The sequence below is a fragment of the Phascolarctos cinereus genome, unplaced genomic scaffold (assembly GCF_003287225.1).
Source record: "Phascolarctos cinereus isolate Bilbo 61053 unplaced genomic scaffold, phaCin_HiC Scaffold_2;HRSCAF=192, whole genome shotgun sequence".
Taxonomy (NCBI): Eukaryota; Metazoa; Chordata; class Mammalia; order Diprotodontia; family Phascolarctidae; genus Phascolarctos; species Phascolarctos cinereus.
Genome location: NW_027555625.1, coordinates 20268975 through 20288477, shown reverse-complemented (window position 1 = coordinate 20288477; position 19503 = coordinate 20268975). Strand labels below are relative to the sequence as shown.

Genomic DNA, 19503 nt, shown 5'->3' with positions numbered 1-19503 from the left:
GCAGAGCTGAAGAGAAAGGACTAAGAAATCATTCATTAATTTTCCCCAGAGTCTGACTTCACCTAGAAAGAGCCCCAGCACCCTAGTGCCCCTCTCTAGAAAGTTAAGGAGCCCCAGAAACATGGTATGAGACAGACCTTCTTTTTAAATCTCCAAAGCTGACTCACTGCTGCCTAAGGGATAAAGTAAAGGACCTTCCAAACCTGTGCTATATAGTGGGATGTCATTCTACATGAAAACTAACAAAACAGAACAAAACAAAACAATGAAAGACACCAAAGAGGGCAAAAAATAAAACTTAACACTTTATTTTTTTGTCTCAGAAGGAATTCACTTCATATTATGCTATGGTATCTTTTAATTATAAAAATAAGCAAAGAAAATAACTTGAATCTCTCATTACCATGATATGTTTAATAACCTTTATATGCACATGGAGCTTAAAATGTAATTCAACAATAAATAATGACATATGCCAGATATGCTCACTGTTTATTCCAGTACTCAGCCCCAACCCCCTAAATATCATTTAAATTATAAATACATTAATGCAAATATAATGGCACAAAATTTTCTAAAGTGCAACCAGATCACAAGAGAAGAATCATGCAGACAGGTGGAGATCTGCCCCCAAATCACTCTGGGCAGGGAATTCAAGACAAAAACTTTGGAACAGTAGGTAGGGAGGCGATGGGGAGAAGGAGTGGGAAGGGAGGGGAGAAGCAAAAAAAAAAAAGAAAATTGACAAGTAAGAATTGCTTCTTTCCATAAATACATAAATTATATATGTACACATATGTATATATACATATATACACACACATATACATATATGTATATATACTTTAGAGGGGTGTGAAGGAACCACAGCAAAAAGAAAGAATTCCCATGACTGATGTAAGACATTCCCCGGTAATTTTGCTGAAACCCCAACAGGGATCCTAGCTCAGTGGGATGGCTAATGTGGATAAGGACACACAAGCCATTAGCTTTTCTTGTTTAGAGAAGTCATCGACCCTACCTGATAAAGGGGGCCCCAGACTATGGTTCACCCAATGCCCAACAAGATGACATGGTGCCCATTTCTTTGGGAGTGGAGAGCTGCAGGTGACCCTTCAGGTCCATAGGCTCAGCTCACTGCTGAATGCCCCGAGGATGGGCTTCATGGGGGGGCAGGCTTAGGGGGAGGAGGGGGGCAGTAACATTCACACAGCTGCTTTGGGTACCTTGGCAGCAAGTGATTGGTTTAAAGGCTTTGTGGTAAGGTTGGTTGTATTGCTTCCTCTTTAGCTAGAGACCTACTCTGCCCTCATCCCTTCTCTCTCTGGGAATCTACAGGATGGGGTCACCTCCTGCCTATATTTCAGGGAGAATGAAGCACCAATAGTTTCTATCTAAGTAAGTTTAGAAGGCTTGACTTCTGGTGGGCAGCATTGCCTGGGAGGGACCACCAAGGCCAAGGACAGTGACCTTGAGAAACTTTTGGACGTATATCGAGAAGTTACTCGTGATACTGAGGCCTTATGAGTAAGCTGATGAAACCCCCAGCTCTGGGGTGTGGTGGGGTGGGGGGGATTTTCGTCTCTGTCTCTGTCTTTCTCTCCTCGAAAAGCTGCAATGCCATCCCCAGCCGGCCATTTAATGATGGTCAGCAACATGATAAAGCCCAGAAAACATAAAATACTGGAGATTTCTATTAAGGCTGGATGGCCCAGGATTATTTGACCTCCCTCAACCCCTTGCCCTTCAAAAGAGGGAATGGTGAGCTACCTGTCTCATTTTCTCACCATCCTTTTTTGCCATGGAGGGGTGGCCTGCCAAGAAGTTACAATTCCTAAGATACGGAACAGACTGCTCTGGGAACTCCGTTTCCCACGTGTGATATAGAGCTACTTCCTAGCCAGATTTAAGGGAACAGTAAGCAGCCGCAGATTTGAGGTGGTCGACCAAGAGGTCAGCTCCTCAGCTGGGCTTCATCAGAAATGCCCGCTGGTTTCCCTGACCCAAAACGAATAGAGGCCCACCTCAGATTCTGATGCAGAGGGAAGTGACATCTATCCTTTTAATTATACTTAAAGATTAAAAAGGCCACAAGAGCATGTATATGTACTTCTAGTCATGAGAGAAGCTACCCTATTCCCAGAAAGAGAAAAACAAAGCTATGTCATGAGGCTAAATCTCTAGGCAATAAAGTTATTATTATTTGCTGCTCGGTCTAAGCAGCTTTCTTGGGCGTTTATCTACAGTATGTGAGTCCTCAGCTCTTTACATTCCACAGTTAGACCTTAAGATAGGCTAGTTTTTAAGACAAGTGTTAAAGAGACTTTTAAAGCTCTGAGCAGTTACAGTACATGGAGATAGAAGTTTGATTCTCTATCGAAAAGCACAACGTGACAGGCTGGAGAATGAGGCACGAGCACTTTAGTAGTGAGCCCCGAATACAAAAGGAAAGGCGACATTGGAGGGATCGCGATCGCACGCTGCTACTTCACCAGGGACCCACAAAGCAGAGCATTCATATTCGTCCATGGCCAGCACAGATTCATAACACGAACTCCATCGGCGTCTCTCGGCGCGGTTGATATGCGCAGTTAAACCTCCAGTGGTTCCCTAGCGGCTAACTCCATGGGGTAACTATGCTAAAGGGCTCCACGTCTTCAAAACCCTGGTGGTTCAGGGACAGCGCGGAGGGATGGGGTCGGAGGGCCGTTTGGGGGAGGGCATGGACAAGGGTCGTTTCCACTGGGGAAGATGCAGTAGGGTCACATCTGTTCAGTTCTTGGGGACATTGCCATCGCAATGACAGGACACTGGATACAGAAGCTAGTTCCATGCAGTCTATAAGGGATGGGGTGGTGGTGGGGAGGTGGGGGTGGGAGGAAAAGGAAGACAGATAATAGGAACTACTTTGAAATAAAAACGTTTAAAAAAAAATTAAACCAGGCGCAGTACACTCAAGATGGGCACATTATCTCCCCTAAAATGAAACTATCTTGGCAGGGGTGTGAACGCCCCCGCCTCTGTTATGCACTCTCGGCCGATGTGCCTTTGATGTGGGAGGCAGCAGAATCCTCACCTCGGAGGTTCCTGAAGAAGATTTTTAGCTTCTGAGGCTCTGCCATTCGCCTCCTGCTGAAGTCAGCCCGAGGTGGCGTTTGGGCGCAGTGGTCCGTCTGTAGCAGATGGAAGAGGCTGGCCATGTTGGGGCCGATTTTCTTCATCAGGCTGTCTTTGATTCTGGTCACTGTCTCATCATCACATTCCAACAGGCTACGAACAAGCTTGTTGTAGTATCTGGCGGACAGGAGAAAGCAAGTTTCATAACTAAGTCCACCCAGGGGAGAGTCAAGGGATGAATAAGTACTTGTCAAGCTGAGTCACAGATGCTCGTGCAAAGGGTGATACCTAATGTCACAGAGATAGGATGCATCATAGGCTTACAGCTAGTAAGCACCTGAGGCAGCATCTGACCCCAGGTCTCCCCGGCCCTAAATCTAAGCTTCTCCCAGGGAGTGAGGTGGGAGGGAGGTTACTGATGGGTCTGGTTCCTTTTGTTCCATTTAGAAGGTGACTGTTTCCAGATGGAACCGATCCCATGCTGGTCTCTTATACAATCTAGGTGGTTGTCCAACCTTCTAAGAATTGTGGAGCATTTTCAAATTGGAAAGACCACAGGGTTTTGAGAGCTGGAAGAGACCTGAAAACTCATTTAGCCTACTCTCTCACTCTTTTTAAAGAGGAAGAAACTGAGGACCAGATGGGGAAGTGACTTGTCCAAGGTTGCAGAGCCAGCCCAAGGCTCTAGACTTCCTAGGATCAGTGTTCTTTCTGTATAAGGTACTGGGGGTAGGGATGGAATGGGGAGGGATATTCCAGGCTACACTTTGAGTAAGAAAAAAAGGTTGCTTATTTTTAATTCTCTGCAGAGGGCAGGGGGTTAGTCATTTTCCCAGTATGACTTAACCCCTCCAGAGAGGTCCATTGAAGGCTATGTGGTAAATGGAGCAGAACATATCTAATGAGTTTAGGGGATGACCTTCCTGCTCTTGGACAGAGTTGAGATGATGATTGTGGGAGGGGAGTTGGAGCTGGGTTAGCCAAAAATGCCCTGGGTGTCCTTTCTTCTCCAACCTCAAGGGGAGATCACACTTCACTCTTGTTTATTTATTTATTCTAAATTGGGGCATATCTTCCCCATAGGGTTAGAAATTACAGGAGCTAAGAATAGATGCAGCGTAAAGAACACTCCATTCAGCGATGGAAGGCCTGACATTACATCCTAGCTCTTACCATCTGTGTGATCTTGGGCAAGTCATTTAACCAGTCTCAGAGTCATTTTACTCACCTGCCAAATGGAGATTAAAAGCAGCACCTTCCTCCAAAGGCAGTTTTGAGGATCATGAGATGACTTATGTGAAGTGCTTTGAAACTTCAAGCAATGCATAGATATCCACTATTATAATTATTTCTTCTACTAATAACCTTTTGGAGTCTCAGTTTTCTCCACTATAAAATGAAGAGTGGCAGCTTAGGTGAACTCTAGGGTTGCTTCCAGTTCTGACATCCCAAGTTCTAAGATTCTTTCTAACATTCTATGACATATACACTCTGGGCCTTAGTTTCCTCATCTGAAAAGTGAAGGGGGTTGGACCAGATAACCACTGGGGTTGCTTCCAATCAGTTTTAGTTCTAATATTCTAAGATCCACACCCTTATGGCCTCACTTTCCTTATCTGTACATTGGGGAGGCTGGACCATGAGGTGACTGTTCCAGCCCAAGATCCTATGATCTGGAGGGGAGGGGAGGTATAGACCAGCTATAATGCAGTGGTGACTGCAGCTATCCACACACTCGCCCAACCTCATCTGAAATGTTGGCTGTTGTCAAGATGGCAGGCCTTTGACGTTTGTTCCCATGGTGGAGGGAAACTGAGTCAGGAAGGATGGTGAGTATTGCTGCAGAGGCAAGAGCTCCCTCTAAGGCATCTCACCCCTCTATCTTGAGGGTGGAATAGTTGATGCTGCTGGGAAGCCAATCTGGGTCCCCAAATCTGGGCCTGGGTACCTAAGCCTTCAGTTAATTTTGTGAGGTTCTGGGACTTAACTGGGTCCATGACTATATAGGTGGGCAGGAGGCAAACTTGTCTTTGTAACTCCAAGCCTAGCCCCTGGTCCACTAGACCATAACGTTTCTCCATTGAGAATGATGACCCTTGCCAACACATCCCTTTGCCTAACCCCACCAACTGTTATGGACCAAGAGAATCTGAGTTCAAATTCTGACAATGACATCTACTGCCAGTGTAACCTTAGGCAAGTCATGACCTCCCTGGACCCAATTTCTTCACCTGTAAGATGAGATGGTTGCAACAGATGACCTCTGGATGCCTTCTATTTCTAGACAGATGACCCTATGATGCTCCTACCTAGCACAGGACAGGGCTTGGATCTGTCCCAGACAAGGCAAGCCGAGATGGTCCCCATGACCGGAGAAAGGCAAAAGAGGTAACCAGCATCAACCCCATGGCAGGAGTCAAGTCAGGAAGTGTTTGTTAAGCACCTACTAGTGCTAAGAACAGTGCTAAGCACTAGGGATACAAAGAAAAACAATACCAGCCACTGCCCTCATGGCACTCAGAGTCTAATGGGGAAGACACACATGGACAATTATGTACAGAGAAGCTGGATCAGGATGCCAGGAGATCATATCTAGGGAAGGTTCTAGCATGAAGAAGGACGGAGCCCTCCCTCTGTCTGGGTGGCTAGCCAGAGAGAGCCATGGACAGATCCCAGCTCTCTCTGCCAGCCCTTCCCTTCTCTACCATCGTCTGGGCTTTGGCCTCTTGGGATCTCCTGGCCGATGAGAAAAGGACCATGCCCTGTTGCCATCGGTTGGTCGCTGGGAAGAAGAGGCCTTTGGGTACCTTTAAGGAACTGTGCATGCAGCCTAAGTTAAGAACTTCAAATTTCAGAATGTCAATGTTAGAGGGAGCCCTGGTCCAGCTCCTGCATTTTGCTGGTAAGGTAACTGAAGCTCAGAGAAGGTGATTACTTGCCTAAAGTCACACACAAGTCAGTGGCAGGGTCTTTATCATTCAACCTACACAGTTACAACAATAACAATAATCATGATTAACGTGCCAGGCATTATCATTAAACACATTGCTTGTCATCTTTTTTGAGGCTCACAACAATCCTGGGAGGTAGCGGGTGGTATTACTGTCTTTATTTTAAAGGTGAGGAAACTAAGGCAGGGCAGAGTGACATGCCCAGGGCCACATGGCTGGTGGCTGAGGCAGTGTTCAAACTCAGGTCTGTCCTCCTGATTCAAGGCCCGAAGTCAGCATCTACTCACTGCACAACACAGGCAAATTGCTTAACGTCTCTGAGGAAATCGGAACTAGATAACCTGGGGGAGGGGGATCCTTTCTAACCCTACATCTGTAATACTTTGATTATCCCCACTTTAAGTGAAGAAAGTGGCTTTTAGAGAGGTGATTTACCCAGAATGGGAAATTAAAGAGCCTGGCTTTAGTTTTCTCACTCTCCTTTGACAAATCCACCCTGAAGGGGTCAGTTTCCCCAGGCTTGGTAAAGAGCTGGTCCCAACTTTCTCACGAGAACACAAGTTTCGATCTGAGCCCAGACTTGGGCTCCTCTCAGCCCTGGAGTCCATGTGGCTTAGGAACTCAGTGTGTGAAAATTTATAAATAGCCTTTTGTTTCCCTCGATCAATATTATTCTCCTGTTTCCTGTTCCCTGTCCATGCACCAGAGAGGTGGGAAGCGTCATCGGTGACACGCACTGGCTCTGGTCTGGGGCGTAGAGCTCACTGACTCTCAGCCTTCCCTGGCGGCCTCATCCGGTTGCCCACAGTGGCAAAAGGCCACCTCTGGCCAAGCTCAGCTATAGGGGCGGGCACCTGACCTCCCCCTCTCTCAGCTCCTCGAGGGACCTGCTTCCCTTCGCTGGCCCTTCTTCCTGGGCAGGGCTGGCTGGCAGGGGTCTTTGCCTCTCCTCCCCCACCTTACTTCAGATAAGTCACAGGAAAGTGGAATGGACCGTTAACTACTTCCTCTTATTCCTCCTTGCCAATTGGCACAGGTTCTGTGTGTGTCTATGCTGAGATCGAGCTGGGAAAGCAGGATGTTTCAGGGGAGCAGAGATCTCAGCTAGCGAAGGGCAGCCTGTCAAGGAACCGGAAAACTCTGCCCCTCTAAACAGTCATAAAATTTAGCCAGCTCCAACAAAAGCACTGGGGAAAGGTCGCTTTGAAAATGCGGGTCTCCAAATGCCAGCTCGGGCTTTGCAGGGAACGTCACGAGAGAGCTGGGTTCAAACCCAGCTCTGTAACCTTGGGTAAGTTACTTCTACCTACCTCGGCCTCAGTCTTCTCATCTGTAAAATGAAAAGAGTGGACTAGATGACTACTGGGGTCCTTTGTGGCTCTAGATTTATGATTGGACAGTTAATAAAAGAAGATGAGGAAAGATGGAAATTAGCAAGAAGGGGAAGAAAGGGGTGTGTGTGTGTGTGTGTGTGTATGTGTAGGGTTCAGGGTAGAATTGTCAAGACTGGCCTTTCTGCACAAGACCCCCTTACCCAGTACAATGAAGCAGGTAGTGTGCTGCATTTAGAGGTAGGAAGACTTGGGTTCAAATCCTGCCTCTGATAATTGCTAGCTTTCTGACTTTGGGAATGTCATGAAACCTCTCTGAGCCTCATATTCTTCATTTGTAAAATGGGGATAATAATAGCACCCATCTCCTAGGATTTCTGTGAAGCTTCAATGAGACAATAGACATAAAGTACTTGGCAAAATGAAACTACTGTTATAAATGAAATGCCTGTTATCATCAACACAGTAGATCAGATGCTGAGCTGGGAGCTAGGAAGCCCTTGGCTCAATTTCCCATTCCGGGTAAATCATCTCTCTAAAGGCCACTTTTTTCACTTTAAAGTGGGGATAATCAAAGTATCACAGATATAAGGTTAGAAAGGACCCCCTTCCCCCAGGTTATCTAGTTTTGATTTGCTTAGAGAAGTTAAGCAATTTGCCTGTGGTCATGCAGTGAATAGATGCTGAATCTGGGACTCAATCTTATGTTTTGAGCTGGAACTTGGAGCCATTAGACATGTGAGGAAAATAGGCTCAAAGAGGAAAGAGTGATTTGCCTATGGTGACCCAGCTGCAGGGACCCCAGGTCTTAGATCCCCTCCCCTTTCTGAAGAAGAAGAAAAGCTTCTTCTCCTCTTCATAGAGTAAATACTTATAAATGCTCAGGAGACTGGAAACTCACTGAGGGCAGGGATTGTCTCATCATTGTCTCTGTATCCTCAGTGTCTACCATAGTGTCTGCCCCCTAGTATTAGAGTGTAAGCTCACTGAGTGCAGGAATGGCTTCATTCTTGCTTCTGTATCCTCAGTGACTACCATAATGTCTGCCCTCTAGTAATAAAGTATAAGCTCACTGAGGGCAGGAATGGCTTCATTCTTGCTTCCGTATCCCCAGTGCCTGGTATTTGATCAGTATTTGTTCAGTGAAGAGTGCTGGATTTAGACTCAGGAGCCAATGTGTATAACAACAACAATCATAATTGCTCACAAATAGTGCTTACTGTGTGCCAGGCACTGTGCTGAGTGCTTTACAAATATTATCTCACTTGAGCCTCACAATGACCCCAGGAGGTAGTGGCTATTGTTACCCCCATTTTACAGGTGAGGAAACTGAGGCAGAAAGTGGTTAAGTGACTTGCTCAGGGTCACACAGCTAGTTAGTATCTAAAGCTGGATTTGAGCACTCTGTCCAATGCCCCACCTTCGCTCATTTAGATCTCAATTTTCTTCTCTGAAGGTGAGAGGGCTGGACTATGTGAATCCTCAGGTCACTCCCAGATAGGGACCTATGGTCCTTCCACACACTTTGGAAAGCAATCCTAACTTTAAAGTTAGGTGATTCGGCAAGTCTTGAATGATTTCTCCTACCCTTGCAGCGAAAGCTTCAGGAGCAGTCTTACCATTCTCCCTGCAGGGCGAGGGAAGGTTCGGTGACACAGAGGTCAGTCTGTCTCATCTCTCTCCCCCCTCCCGTCTTTGGCCCAAGGAATAATGGGGTACCTGTTGGAATACTGATTGGGCAGCTGGACCACTTCAGATACGGCTTCGGGGTTCTTCTTGGCCACACCGCATATGTCCAGCTTGTGGTAACAATCCTCTTGTACATCGGAGATCATCCTCTGGAATGTGGAACATCTCCGAATGGCCGTGAAGATCTTGGAGGTAATGCCATTGGCGATACACTTCAGACTTTCTTTGACGAAGGCCTTTCCCTGAAAGGTCCATGAGAAAAGGAGGGACTTAGCATTGGTTGGGACCATTCTACTCTACAAGCACTTATTAAGTACCCACTGTTTGCAAGGCACTGTGTGAAGTACAGGGGATACTGAAACAGGAAGAAAAGAGAGAAGAAATGGCCCTTACTGGAGAGAGACAACATAGATAACAGCAAATAATTAGAAGGCACATTCAAAGGCATTGTAGAGGACACTAACATATGGTGGCAGTGGAGATCAAGAAAGACCTTCATGTAGGAAGGTTGGCCCTTGAGCTTGCCTTGAAGGAAGATGGGGATCCCCAAAGGAACAGGTGAGGAGGGTGCACATTCCAGGCACGAGGCAAAGCTATAGAGATGGGAGATGCCTTGTGGTGCATGAAAAAAAGCAATTTAGCTGGACTTGAGAGGCCATAAGAAGGGGAGTGATGTGCAGTCTGCCCGGAGTCAGGCTGGGAAGGGCTTAGGAGACAGGGAGACCTTGAACCTTCTTGAGAAGGAGGGAAGCAGGGAGTGCTTTGCTTTGGTAGCTGTGTCAAGGACGGATTAGAGAAGGGGGAGTCTGGAAGCAGAGACACCTCTGGGGTAACTAAGGCAACATTCCAGAGGAGGCAGGATTGGACCAAGGGCAGTGGCCAGGCTAGAGGGTCACTGATCTTGTTCGTCCTCTGGTTTTACCGATGAGAAACCTCCATCTCAAATAGGGGCAATGATGCACTCATGGGCCCAAAAGGAGTCGGCAGCAGAGTGAGAATCTAAGCCTAGGTCCTCCAGAGCCATTGAAGGAGCTTCAGGCCCAGGGGCTCAGTGTCCTGGCCACTTGAGAAATAAAACTAGCCAGCCCTTCTATGTCTCTGTGTACTTCACAAAGTGCTCATGGCATCTCTGTGAAGAAGGTGGCACATTGATCATTAATAACAGCTATCTTTTACATGAGGCAGCCAAGCGGCACAGTGGATAAGATGATTGGCCTGGAGTCAAGAAGACCTGAGTTCAAATCCAGCCTCAGGCACTTACGAGCTGTGTGACCTTGGGCAAGTCACCTCACCCTGTTTGCCTCAGTTTCTTCATCTGTAAAATGAGCTGGAGAAGGAAATGACAAACCACTCCAGTATCTCTGCCAAGAAAACCCCAAGTGGAGTCATGAAAAGTTGGACACAAATGAGTAACAATAAAATCATTTACATAGTGCTTTAAGGTCTGCAAAGCACTTTACAGATATTACCTCATTTGATTCTCATAGCCACTTCAGGATGGAAGTGCTATTATTATCCCCATTTTACAGAGGAGGAAACAGAGGCACAGAGCATTCAGATGACTTGCCCAGGGTCACACAGCTAATAAAAGTCTGGGGCAGGATTTGAAATGGGTTCTTCCTCCAGGGCCAGCTCTCTATCCACAGGGACACCTAACTGCCTCATTATTAAAGAAGAAGGTATCCATGTGTGGATAAAATGCTGAAGTTGGGAAGACCTGGGTTAGAATCCTGCCTCTGGTACTTGTTAGCTCTGTGACCTTGGCCAAGTCACTTGACCTCTGTGGGCCTTGAGTTCCTCATCTACAAAATGAAGGTGGTAACCATAGCACCAACTGCCCAGCTTCAAATGAGATCATGCCAGTAAAGTGCCATGAGGAATGAGGGCCATACTTGGGGGTAGTAGTGTGGAGAGCTTATACATGTAGGAAATGGCCTCCCTGGCTTTGATAGGGAAGCTTAACCTTATCTTACCCAGAACCAGCCCTCCTTGCTCCTTGGCCATCTCACCTTCATACCGCCCATTCTCCTTATCTCTGTCCACAGCCTCCCCACCCCCACCCCACCTTAGAATCTGGCCTGTCCCCAGCTCTTCTCTATGTATTGTCTTCCTCCTACAGAACTAGCTCTTGGAAGGCAGTGCCTGACTGGATCGCTCGTGAGTGCTTCCTAACTGCTTTATCTTACCAGAGAGGGGCTCCCAAGGCTACGGGTTTTTTTCCTTGCCTTTTGCTGCCTCAGGATCTTCACCATGTGCTACAGTCCCCACCCTAGTAAAGCAGCACCCTCTGGGGCCAACAGGCACGATGCTGGGTGTAAACAGGGCATGGTGCCAACGTGGGGCTGTCACTGAGGTACCTGAGCCCACGGGAGGCTCGTGGAAGTTTTGTCTGCCAGAGTGCCCCTCCACCCGTCTTCTGGAGTTGTCGTGAGAAAGGAAAGGAGGTGATATTAGAGAGAAACGTGAAAAAAACCTTCAGATTTAGAGGGACCTCGGAAGCCACTTAAAACCTTTGCAAGGAAAGAGACTCATCATTTGGCTTTGCTTCCAGAAGGAAAACTGCCCAGTTCCTAGTTCTTATTTCTAGGAGAAAACTATTTTGAAAGGAATCCTTTATGGGCTCATAACATGAAGGAAAAGTAATTTTCTGCTCCCCCACCTCTGTCCGATCCCACCAGGATCACAGGATCATCAGTTGGAGCTGAAAGGGACCTAAAAGGTCATAGTTTTACACCCCCCTCCCCAATTTTACAGAAGAGGAAACTGAGGCTCAGAATGAGGGGCAGAGCCAGGCTTTGATCTGAGGTACTCTGATTCCAAATAGAGCTCTTTCTACTGCTCCATAGTCACCCCCCATCAAAGACCCTCTGAGACCCCCAGTGGAGTGAAGATCTGAGCCTTTGTTCACAAAGGTGATTGGGGTTGGGGTGAGGAGGAGGATAGGGGAAGGAAGACAGCCTCTGTCCCTTACTCAGACATTCACCTCAGTTGTGGCTGGAGGTGATCGATCCCTCCCTCCCAATGCCTCTTACCTGAGTATCAAATTTTGCGGCACTGTACAGGAAGGATTTGCAGATGTCATACATTCCATCTGTATCACAGGTAGTGTTTTCCAGACACGCGAAAGCCCCACAGCCCACCTGCAGAGCGCTGTTGAGGCATCGGATCACTTCAGCTGACAAGAGGAGAGACAACACGAGTCAGTGGGGTGGGGGTGGGATCCAGTCTTCAAGCACGTTGGTAGGACAGATGAGGCCTCTACAGTGGAGTCTGGCATCTTAGGGAGAGAGAACCCAGACAAGAAGTCCATAGTATGGGACAGGAAGGGGAAGGGAATCATCTCTTTTTTTCTTTTTGGGTTAGGCAATGGGGTTAAGTGACTTGCCCAAGGTCACACAGCTAGTAAGTGTTATGTGTCTGAGGCCGGATTTGAACTCAGGTCCTCCTGACTTCAGGACCAGTACTCTCTCCACTACACCACCTAGCTGCCTGGGAATAATAATTTTTAAGTACCTACTATGCGCCAAGCATTGCACTAAGCTCTTTCACAAATATTAGCAACAACCCTGGGAGGTAGGAGCCATAATTATTCCTGTTTTATAGATGAAGAAACTGAAGAAGACAAGTTAAGTGACTTGCCCAGGGTCACACAGCTAGTAAGTGTCTGAGGCTGGATCTGAACTCAAGTCTTCCTGACTCTAGCTCTATCCACCAGTTGCCTCTAGGTATGAAACCAGCAAATGAATCAAAGTGGGATGCCCAAGGAGGAGGGAGGGAGAAGAAATATGAAAGAATGAGAGGCAAGGGTCCACCCACCCGGAGATTTTCCTCCTTATTTGAATGTCTCAGAAAACAGGATCATAAAATGTTAACCACAGGGGACCTTAGAAGTCACTTCGTTCAATGGGCTTGGGAGTCAGGAAGACTTGAGTTCAAATACAGCCTCAAATTCTTTCTCAGACTAGCTGTGTGACCTTGGGCAATTCATTTCTTCAGCTCTAAGATCTCTTCCTGGTCTTAATTTATGATCCAGTGAGAAGCCCAGAGGTGACCTTGTCCAAAGTCATTGCAGATGTAGGATCTGAATTCAAGTCCTCTGGTCCTAAATTGAAACCTTTACCAACTGGAGCACATGTTTAATTCTACAGAGGAAAGGTGGGGGAGGATATATCCTCCCTTTCCCTGCCTCCCCCCCCCAAAAAAAAAAGAAGCCTGGGATTAAGAATCAGAAGACCACTAGCTGTGCCACTTTGGATGAGTAATTTATAACACTTCTCCAAACCTCGGTTTCTCTATCTGTAAATGGGATAATAGCTAGTTCACAGAGCTGTTGGGAAGAAAAGGCTTTCCCCAGTTGTTACAGAAATGTGAGTAGCTGTTAGGATCACAGATTCAGAGCTGAAAGGGGTTTCGGAGGCCATTAAACCAATCCATGAGTCAGAGGAATGTGACCCCCCAAAAAGATGAGACAACTTGCCCAGAGTCCACAGGAAGTGAACAGTCAGAGGCAGACTTTGAACCCAGGTTCTCGGGCTTAAGAGTTGACGATCTTTCCACTGTCCCACAATGCCTCCCTTTACTGAGTCTTATAAGGCATTATTACCTTTAGGACTTAACAGGCATTCTAAGAAACAGGTATAAGTTCAGAAAGCAGGAATGTCTGCACTTAGGTAAGATTGGGGGTGGGGAGGCAGTGGAGAAGGAAACCAGCCAGTTTGGCTCTAGAGAGCTCTTTCGAGAACATACTTTTTCAAAAAGTCCAAATCTATTCTTTGTCATTGAGGGAAACTCCCAGTTTGGAAACTCCCTTCACCAATGCCAATCATCGACTCCTCTGGGACTTCAGAGCCTTAGAAGTTTGGTGGCTAGCTATGGGTCACACAGCTGGTAAGTGTGAGAAGGAAGGACTTGAGCCCAGGCCTTCTTGATCCAAAGACCAAACCTTGGGAGGCAGCATGATACAGCAAAAAGAATACTGGATTTTGGAATTTGAAGGTCTGGGTTCAAAACCTTCTTTTTCCTTCTACTACTTCCATGCCCTTGGGCCAATCACAGCGCAGTCTCTGGACTCAATTTTCTCATTTCTGAAATGAGGGGGTTGATTAGATGCCTTCTGACTCTAAGTATACCACTCTGTGTTCCCTCCAGCCACTGTATTACATTGTCTCACAATTCACCACAGAAGGGTAGAAAACGATTCCACATGTCCACCTGTGAACCCATCAGCCTCCTAGGCTGCCCGAGTCACATTCACCTTTGGGTTGGCCAAAAAGGGAATAGAGCCAGCTGGTATTTTTCCCTAGTCCCCCCCATTATAGAATCGTGCTCAGAGCAACACACAATATTCAGTCATATTTTCTCTCTCTCTCTCTCTCTCTCTCTCTCTCTCTCTCTCTCTCTCTCTCTCTCTCTCTCTCTCTGTCTGTCTCTCTCTCTGTCTCTCTCTCTCTCTCTCTCTCTCTCTCTCTCTCTCTCTCTCTCTCTCTCTCTCTCTCGACATTAAAAGCCTTATTTAGGAGAGACACAGGTGTGGAGTAATGAGTCCAAGGACCCCGTTGTGCAAGACTGGGAGAAAACCACAAGATGAAAACTTGCATGAGGGTTTTTGCATTCTGGATAAGATCTCCCATAAAAGTAATTTCTTCCCTCCAGAAGGGGGGGTGGGGTGGGTTCTGGCAGGCAGCTCAGCAAGAAGCTATCTGCAGCCTCCATTCCACAGGATTCTCCTCAGAGATCAAAAGCTTCCTGGGTTCAGTTGGGCTTCCCCGCCCCTCCCCCCTCCCCAGCCTCTGGGATGCTACAAGTCATTTCCCTAATTATAGATTTCCACGGGTTCAAATGATAACTTTGCTCGAAGCAGTTTTAATATGCATTAGGGCTGCTATTGTCTTAGGCAGGCTAGAGTTGGGAGGGAATCGTTGGATTTCTATAGCAACCAAAGTACAAAAGGAAATGGGACCATTGCCCAGAGACCTACTACTCTCCATTGGGCTGGGGGAGGGTGGAGGTGGAGGAGAAATTGCGTGTGTCTTCTGGGAAGGAGGAAGCAGGACAAATTCTGGAGAGAAGCTACCCATCTGACACCTGCCGCTATCTCTTTGGTGTCAGGAAAAGCTGAGAGGTGGGTTCAAATCCTCTGCCACTTACTAGCTGTAGGACATGGTTTCAAATCCTGCCACTAACTAGCTATGGGCATATAACTTGGGCAAGTCATTTCAACTCTCTTCAAGCAAGGGGTCAGGCTAGATGATCTGAGTTCTCTTCCAGATCTAAATTTTTAAGTCTTGGGTTCCATTCCTTTTCTAGGCATCTGTTTTCTGCTCTGCAATAGAAGAGGGTTGGAATAGGTGTTCTCTCAAAATCTACCGTAGTTTGAAACCTGATTCTGAGATTATGCATTCACGCTGATCTTTCAGGGTGGGGTGGAAGGCTCTCTGGATTGGAAGTCTGAGAAGCCTAATTTGAACCCTGGCTCTGATGTTTGCTCTCTCGGTGACCTTGAGCTAGTCACTTCCCATCGCAGAGTCTGTTTTTTTTTTTTAAATCTGTGAAATGAGAGGCTTGAGCTAGATGCTCTTAAAGTCCCTTCAAGCTCCATCGTCTAGGACCCAGCTCTGACCTTTGGGAAGGCGTGGGGAATGGATGATTCCCCAGAGGCCAGGGAGCAGAGAAAAGGTGCTCGGGTACCAGAGGGGGAACAAAGGTGTGGAGACAAAACAGGGGCCAGAGATGTCCCTGCTGACTCCTAGTGACCCTTAACCCTTTAGAGACAAAGGCAACAGGCAAGGAACTGCTTCGGAAGCCAGGACTAGAAAGCCCTTTCACTCAGACAAACAGCTGCAGTTTGGGGGGAAAAAAAAGAAAAAAAATTAAAGGGTTTTCTTAGTCATGTGATGCACCAATGTTTCAATGCTAGGGCCGGGGAGAGGGAATGCGCTTCTCTTTGAATTCATCCTTGATGACCCATCACTCCTGAGGGTTCAAGGATTTTTTCTTCTCATTTTAGCATGTGCTCTCCGCAAGGCTGAGGATGCCAAGTGTTTTTTTTTTTTTCTAAGGGGGGCTTGGGTTGCATCAGCCTGTCCGGGTCTCACCTTCAGAGCCAGTCCCTGCGAAGCGCTGAGAGCGTGCCTGGAAACGCTCCCCACGCCCCCTCCCCAGCCCTCCTCCCAGCAGGGTACGTGCCAGATTACAGGCGATCTGACTGAGAGGCTTATGCAACGAAATACCCCCTCAGCCCCGGGCTCGCCTTCTCTTCGGATTCTTCGTCAGTCGCATAGAAATTTATTAGACAAAGGCGGTTCGCTTCCTGGAGCTATTGGATTGCCCCCGCCGCTTTAGGGCCACAGGGCATGAATGAAACACGTTTCGGAGCTCCAGCCTGCCGGCCGGCACACACAACCGCAGACGCTTTAGCAGAAGAGCCGGGAGATGCAGGACAGCTCTGGGGGATTAGGGTGGGGGGCAGGGAGGGGCAGTGGGAAAACGGGGGGGCGGGTAGTGCCCGCTGCCGGGCCGGCCGCTTACCTGAGCTGTGAGCCGCCCCCCGGGGCTTCCTGGGGCTCACCGAGTCATTCTGCTCCGAGTCGGTGGCTGCAGAAGCGCCGATCACCAGCACCAGCAACACGGCGGAGTTGTGGACCATTCTCTGAGAAGTTCCCGCTAAGTTGCCGGGTTTTTTCCCCCTATCCCCACTTCCCTCCTTCTCCTCCTCCTCCCCCCTCCTTTCCTCCCTGTCTCTCCCGGCTTGAGAGAAGACGTGGATCTGGACGTTTGGAGGCTGAGGCGGGGAGCGGGCGAGGCTGCTGGCTGCGAGCTTGCTGGCGTTGCAGCCGCTGCCGCGCTCAGAATGGAGGTGCTGGCACCTTTGGCTTGGACAAACTGGGGGCTCCCGAGCAGCACCCAGGGAATTTATAGCCGCTCTTATCGCTCCCCGGGATCGGGAGCCAATCAGGAGCGGGGCCGGTCAGCCAATGAGCGGCCACACACTCATTCAAGCGCCGGGGCCCTGGACTTCGGAGGAATATTTTCCAGCAGATCTCAGTACCTGGTGCCAATATTTCGTGTGTGTGTGTGTGTGTGTGTGTGTGTGTGTGTGTGTGTGTGTGTGTGTGTGTGTGGGAGGGGGGAGGTGGGGAATAGAGAACTCCCCATGATTACTCTCCTTCAAGGAAATAACCTTACTTAGCATCCTTTAATTTTCCGAAAGAGGCCCCGTTTTCTCACATCATTTAGCAAAATGCGGGGTGGGGGAAGCTTTTGGAGAGAGAGGAGCCGGGTCCTTTGTAGGGCTCAATTAAGCAAGCCATCTCAGGATTAAGACTAATCTTAAAAGCATGCTCCTAGTGTTGCAAGCTCCACACCTCGCGTTCCTCCCTCCCACGCCCAGCAGCGCTCACATGTTCTCAGACTGATCGATGAGCTTGAGGCAGCTGGGAGGCATGGCCCCCCGTGCGTGTATGATCACGAGGCAGTGTAGCGAGACACGGCACTGGGCTGAGACCAGGGACAACTAGGTCCTGGTATCAGCTAAGCTGCTGGGGAGCTTGGTTACCGCCAGCTTCTTTACGAGTATTTTGTATCTGTCTGGTGAAGCCTTCGGACCTCTTCTCATAAGAATGTTTTTACATGCATAGAATATAATGCGTAGTATTATCGACATATACACATATATCGATATATACACAAACATATGTTGTATGCGCACGTAGGTACATATGCGTATGTTGTAACACAGACACAATAGACTTACATGCTGTATATATACATATATACCATACCTGCATACATAACAATGCACACATACAAGTAGACACACATAGAGTTCCTGTTCCCCAGGTTAAGAATTGAGTAGAGAATAAATTCGTCGAGGGAAGGAATTTGTTTTCTTCATCTTGTTTCGTATCTTCAGTGACAGGCACACAGTAAATATTGAACACTGAATGAATAACTAAATGCACTCATGCATGCATGAGTGAATGAATAGGGAGCTCTGTGACCTTGGACTAGTCACTCTTCCCCACTCTGAGCCTCAGCTTTCTCCCCTGTAAAATGACTGGATCATAATTTAGAGCTGAAAGGGACTTCAGAAGCATGTCATTTTACAGAGAAGGAAACTGAAGACCAGATCTGTCCAGTGATTTGCCCAATATCACACAGACCAGGTGGGATTTGCCTTTGGACTCCAAATGCCTGGATCCTTCTACTACAATTAGATGGTCTCTGACATTCCTTCCAGCCCTGATACTCTGTGATACATTCTACATACCGGGATCAGTTCTGATGACTTTTGGTCAAGCTCTAGGGAAACATCACCCGCATCCTCATCCTTCTATGGTTCCTGAAGGTGTCTTGAAGATGACTCCACTGTGTACGTAGAAGATGAGCCTATCTCCTAGGCATCATATTCAGTGACAAAAGCAGCCATTCTATCCGCCTGAACAGTAGTCTGTAGCACATTAAATATAAAGGAAGAATAATAGACTAGTGGGCAGCTAGGTGGCACTGTGGATAGAGTACTGGGCCTGGAGTCAGGAGGACCTGAGCACAAATCTCACTCCAGACACTTACTAGCTGTGTGACCCGGGGCAGGTCACTTAATCCTGTTTGCCTCAGTTTCTTCATCTGTCAAATGAGCTGGGGGAGGAAATGCAAACCACTCCAGTATCTCTACCAAGAAAATCCCACACAGGGTCACAGAGAGTCAAACACAACTGAATAATTAAACAAAGGACAAGTCCCAGGGCAATTTTTGTTTGTTGTTGTTACTGTCTTCGTGACCTCGTGGACCGTGGCACGTAAGGCCGTTCATTATCAATGGTTTTTTCTTGGCAAAAATACTAGAGTGTTTTGCCATTTTTTTTTTCCAGTGGATTGAGGCAAACACAAGTTAAGTGACCTGGCCCACAGTCACACAAACCATCAAAACAGGTGAAAGAACCAACATTAATAATAATAATAATAACAATACTGATTTGCACGTGTATAGTGATTTCACGTGTGCAGGACACTTTACATATATGGTCTCATTGGATCCAATAAGTATGTGTGCAGACATACACAGTATCACTTAAATCACACACACACACACACACACACACACACACACATTACACAGAGACACAAGGAATACCTGAAGGGTTATAGACTGTGTATTTATGCCCAGCAGCTTCATCATATCATTGAAATAGTGGTTCCTACAAAACCAAACCTGCTAGATGAATGAATTCATTTTCTTTCCTGAGGGCCCTTGGGGAGAAGGGCAAGGGAAGGCTGAGGATGTGCAGGAGGGAAGCTTGGAAAGTTCATCTGAGTTAAGGGGGAAATGACTGGAGCCTTCAGTGAAAGTCAGGTTGCTCCAGTAGATGATGGACCCAGGAAGGGTGAGGGGTTGCCTGGAGGTTGGTTTGAACACA

The 19503-nt window shown here is 47.4% G+C and overlaps 1 protein-coding gene across 1 annotated transcript; it reads right to left on the bottom strand.

The window, feature by feature from the left end:
- Positions 1–292: 292 nt before the first annotated feature.
- Positions 293–16958, bottom strand: STC1 (stanniocalcin 1). Its single transcript, XM_021001164.2, has 4 exons — positions 16616–16958; positions 12121–12263; positions 9119–9330; positions 293–3294 (listed from the first exon to the last, which is right to left on the bottom strand). Exons 1-4 carry the CDS (start codon positions 16731–16733, stop codon positions 3024–3026), a joined length of 744 nt encoding a protein of 247 aa, XP_020856823.1. The 5' UTR covers positions 16734–16958; the 3' UTR covers positions 293–3023.
- Between the last annotated feature and the right edge of the window lie 2545 nt (positions 16959–19503).

Coding starts and splice junctions, on each gene's coding strand:
- STC1 (XM_021001164.2), bottom strand. CDS start 16,733: ATGGTCCACAACTCCGCCGTGTTGCTGGTGCTGGTGATCGGCGCTTCT. Junction 12,264..16,615: donor GGGGGCGGCTCACAGCTCAG/GTAAGCGGCCGG, acceptor TCCTCTTGTCAG/CTGAAGTGATCCGATGCCTC. Junction 3,295..9,118: donor CCCAATCAGTATTCCAACAG/GTACCCCATTAT, acceptor CCTGTCCGCCAG/ATACTACAACAAGCTTGTTC.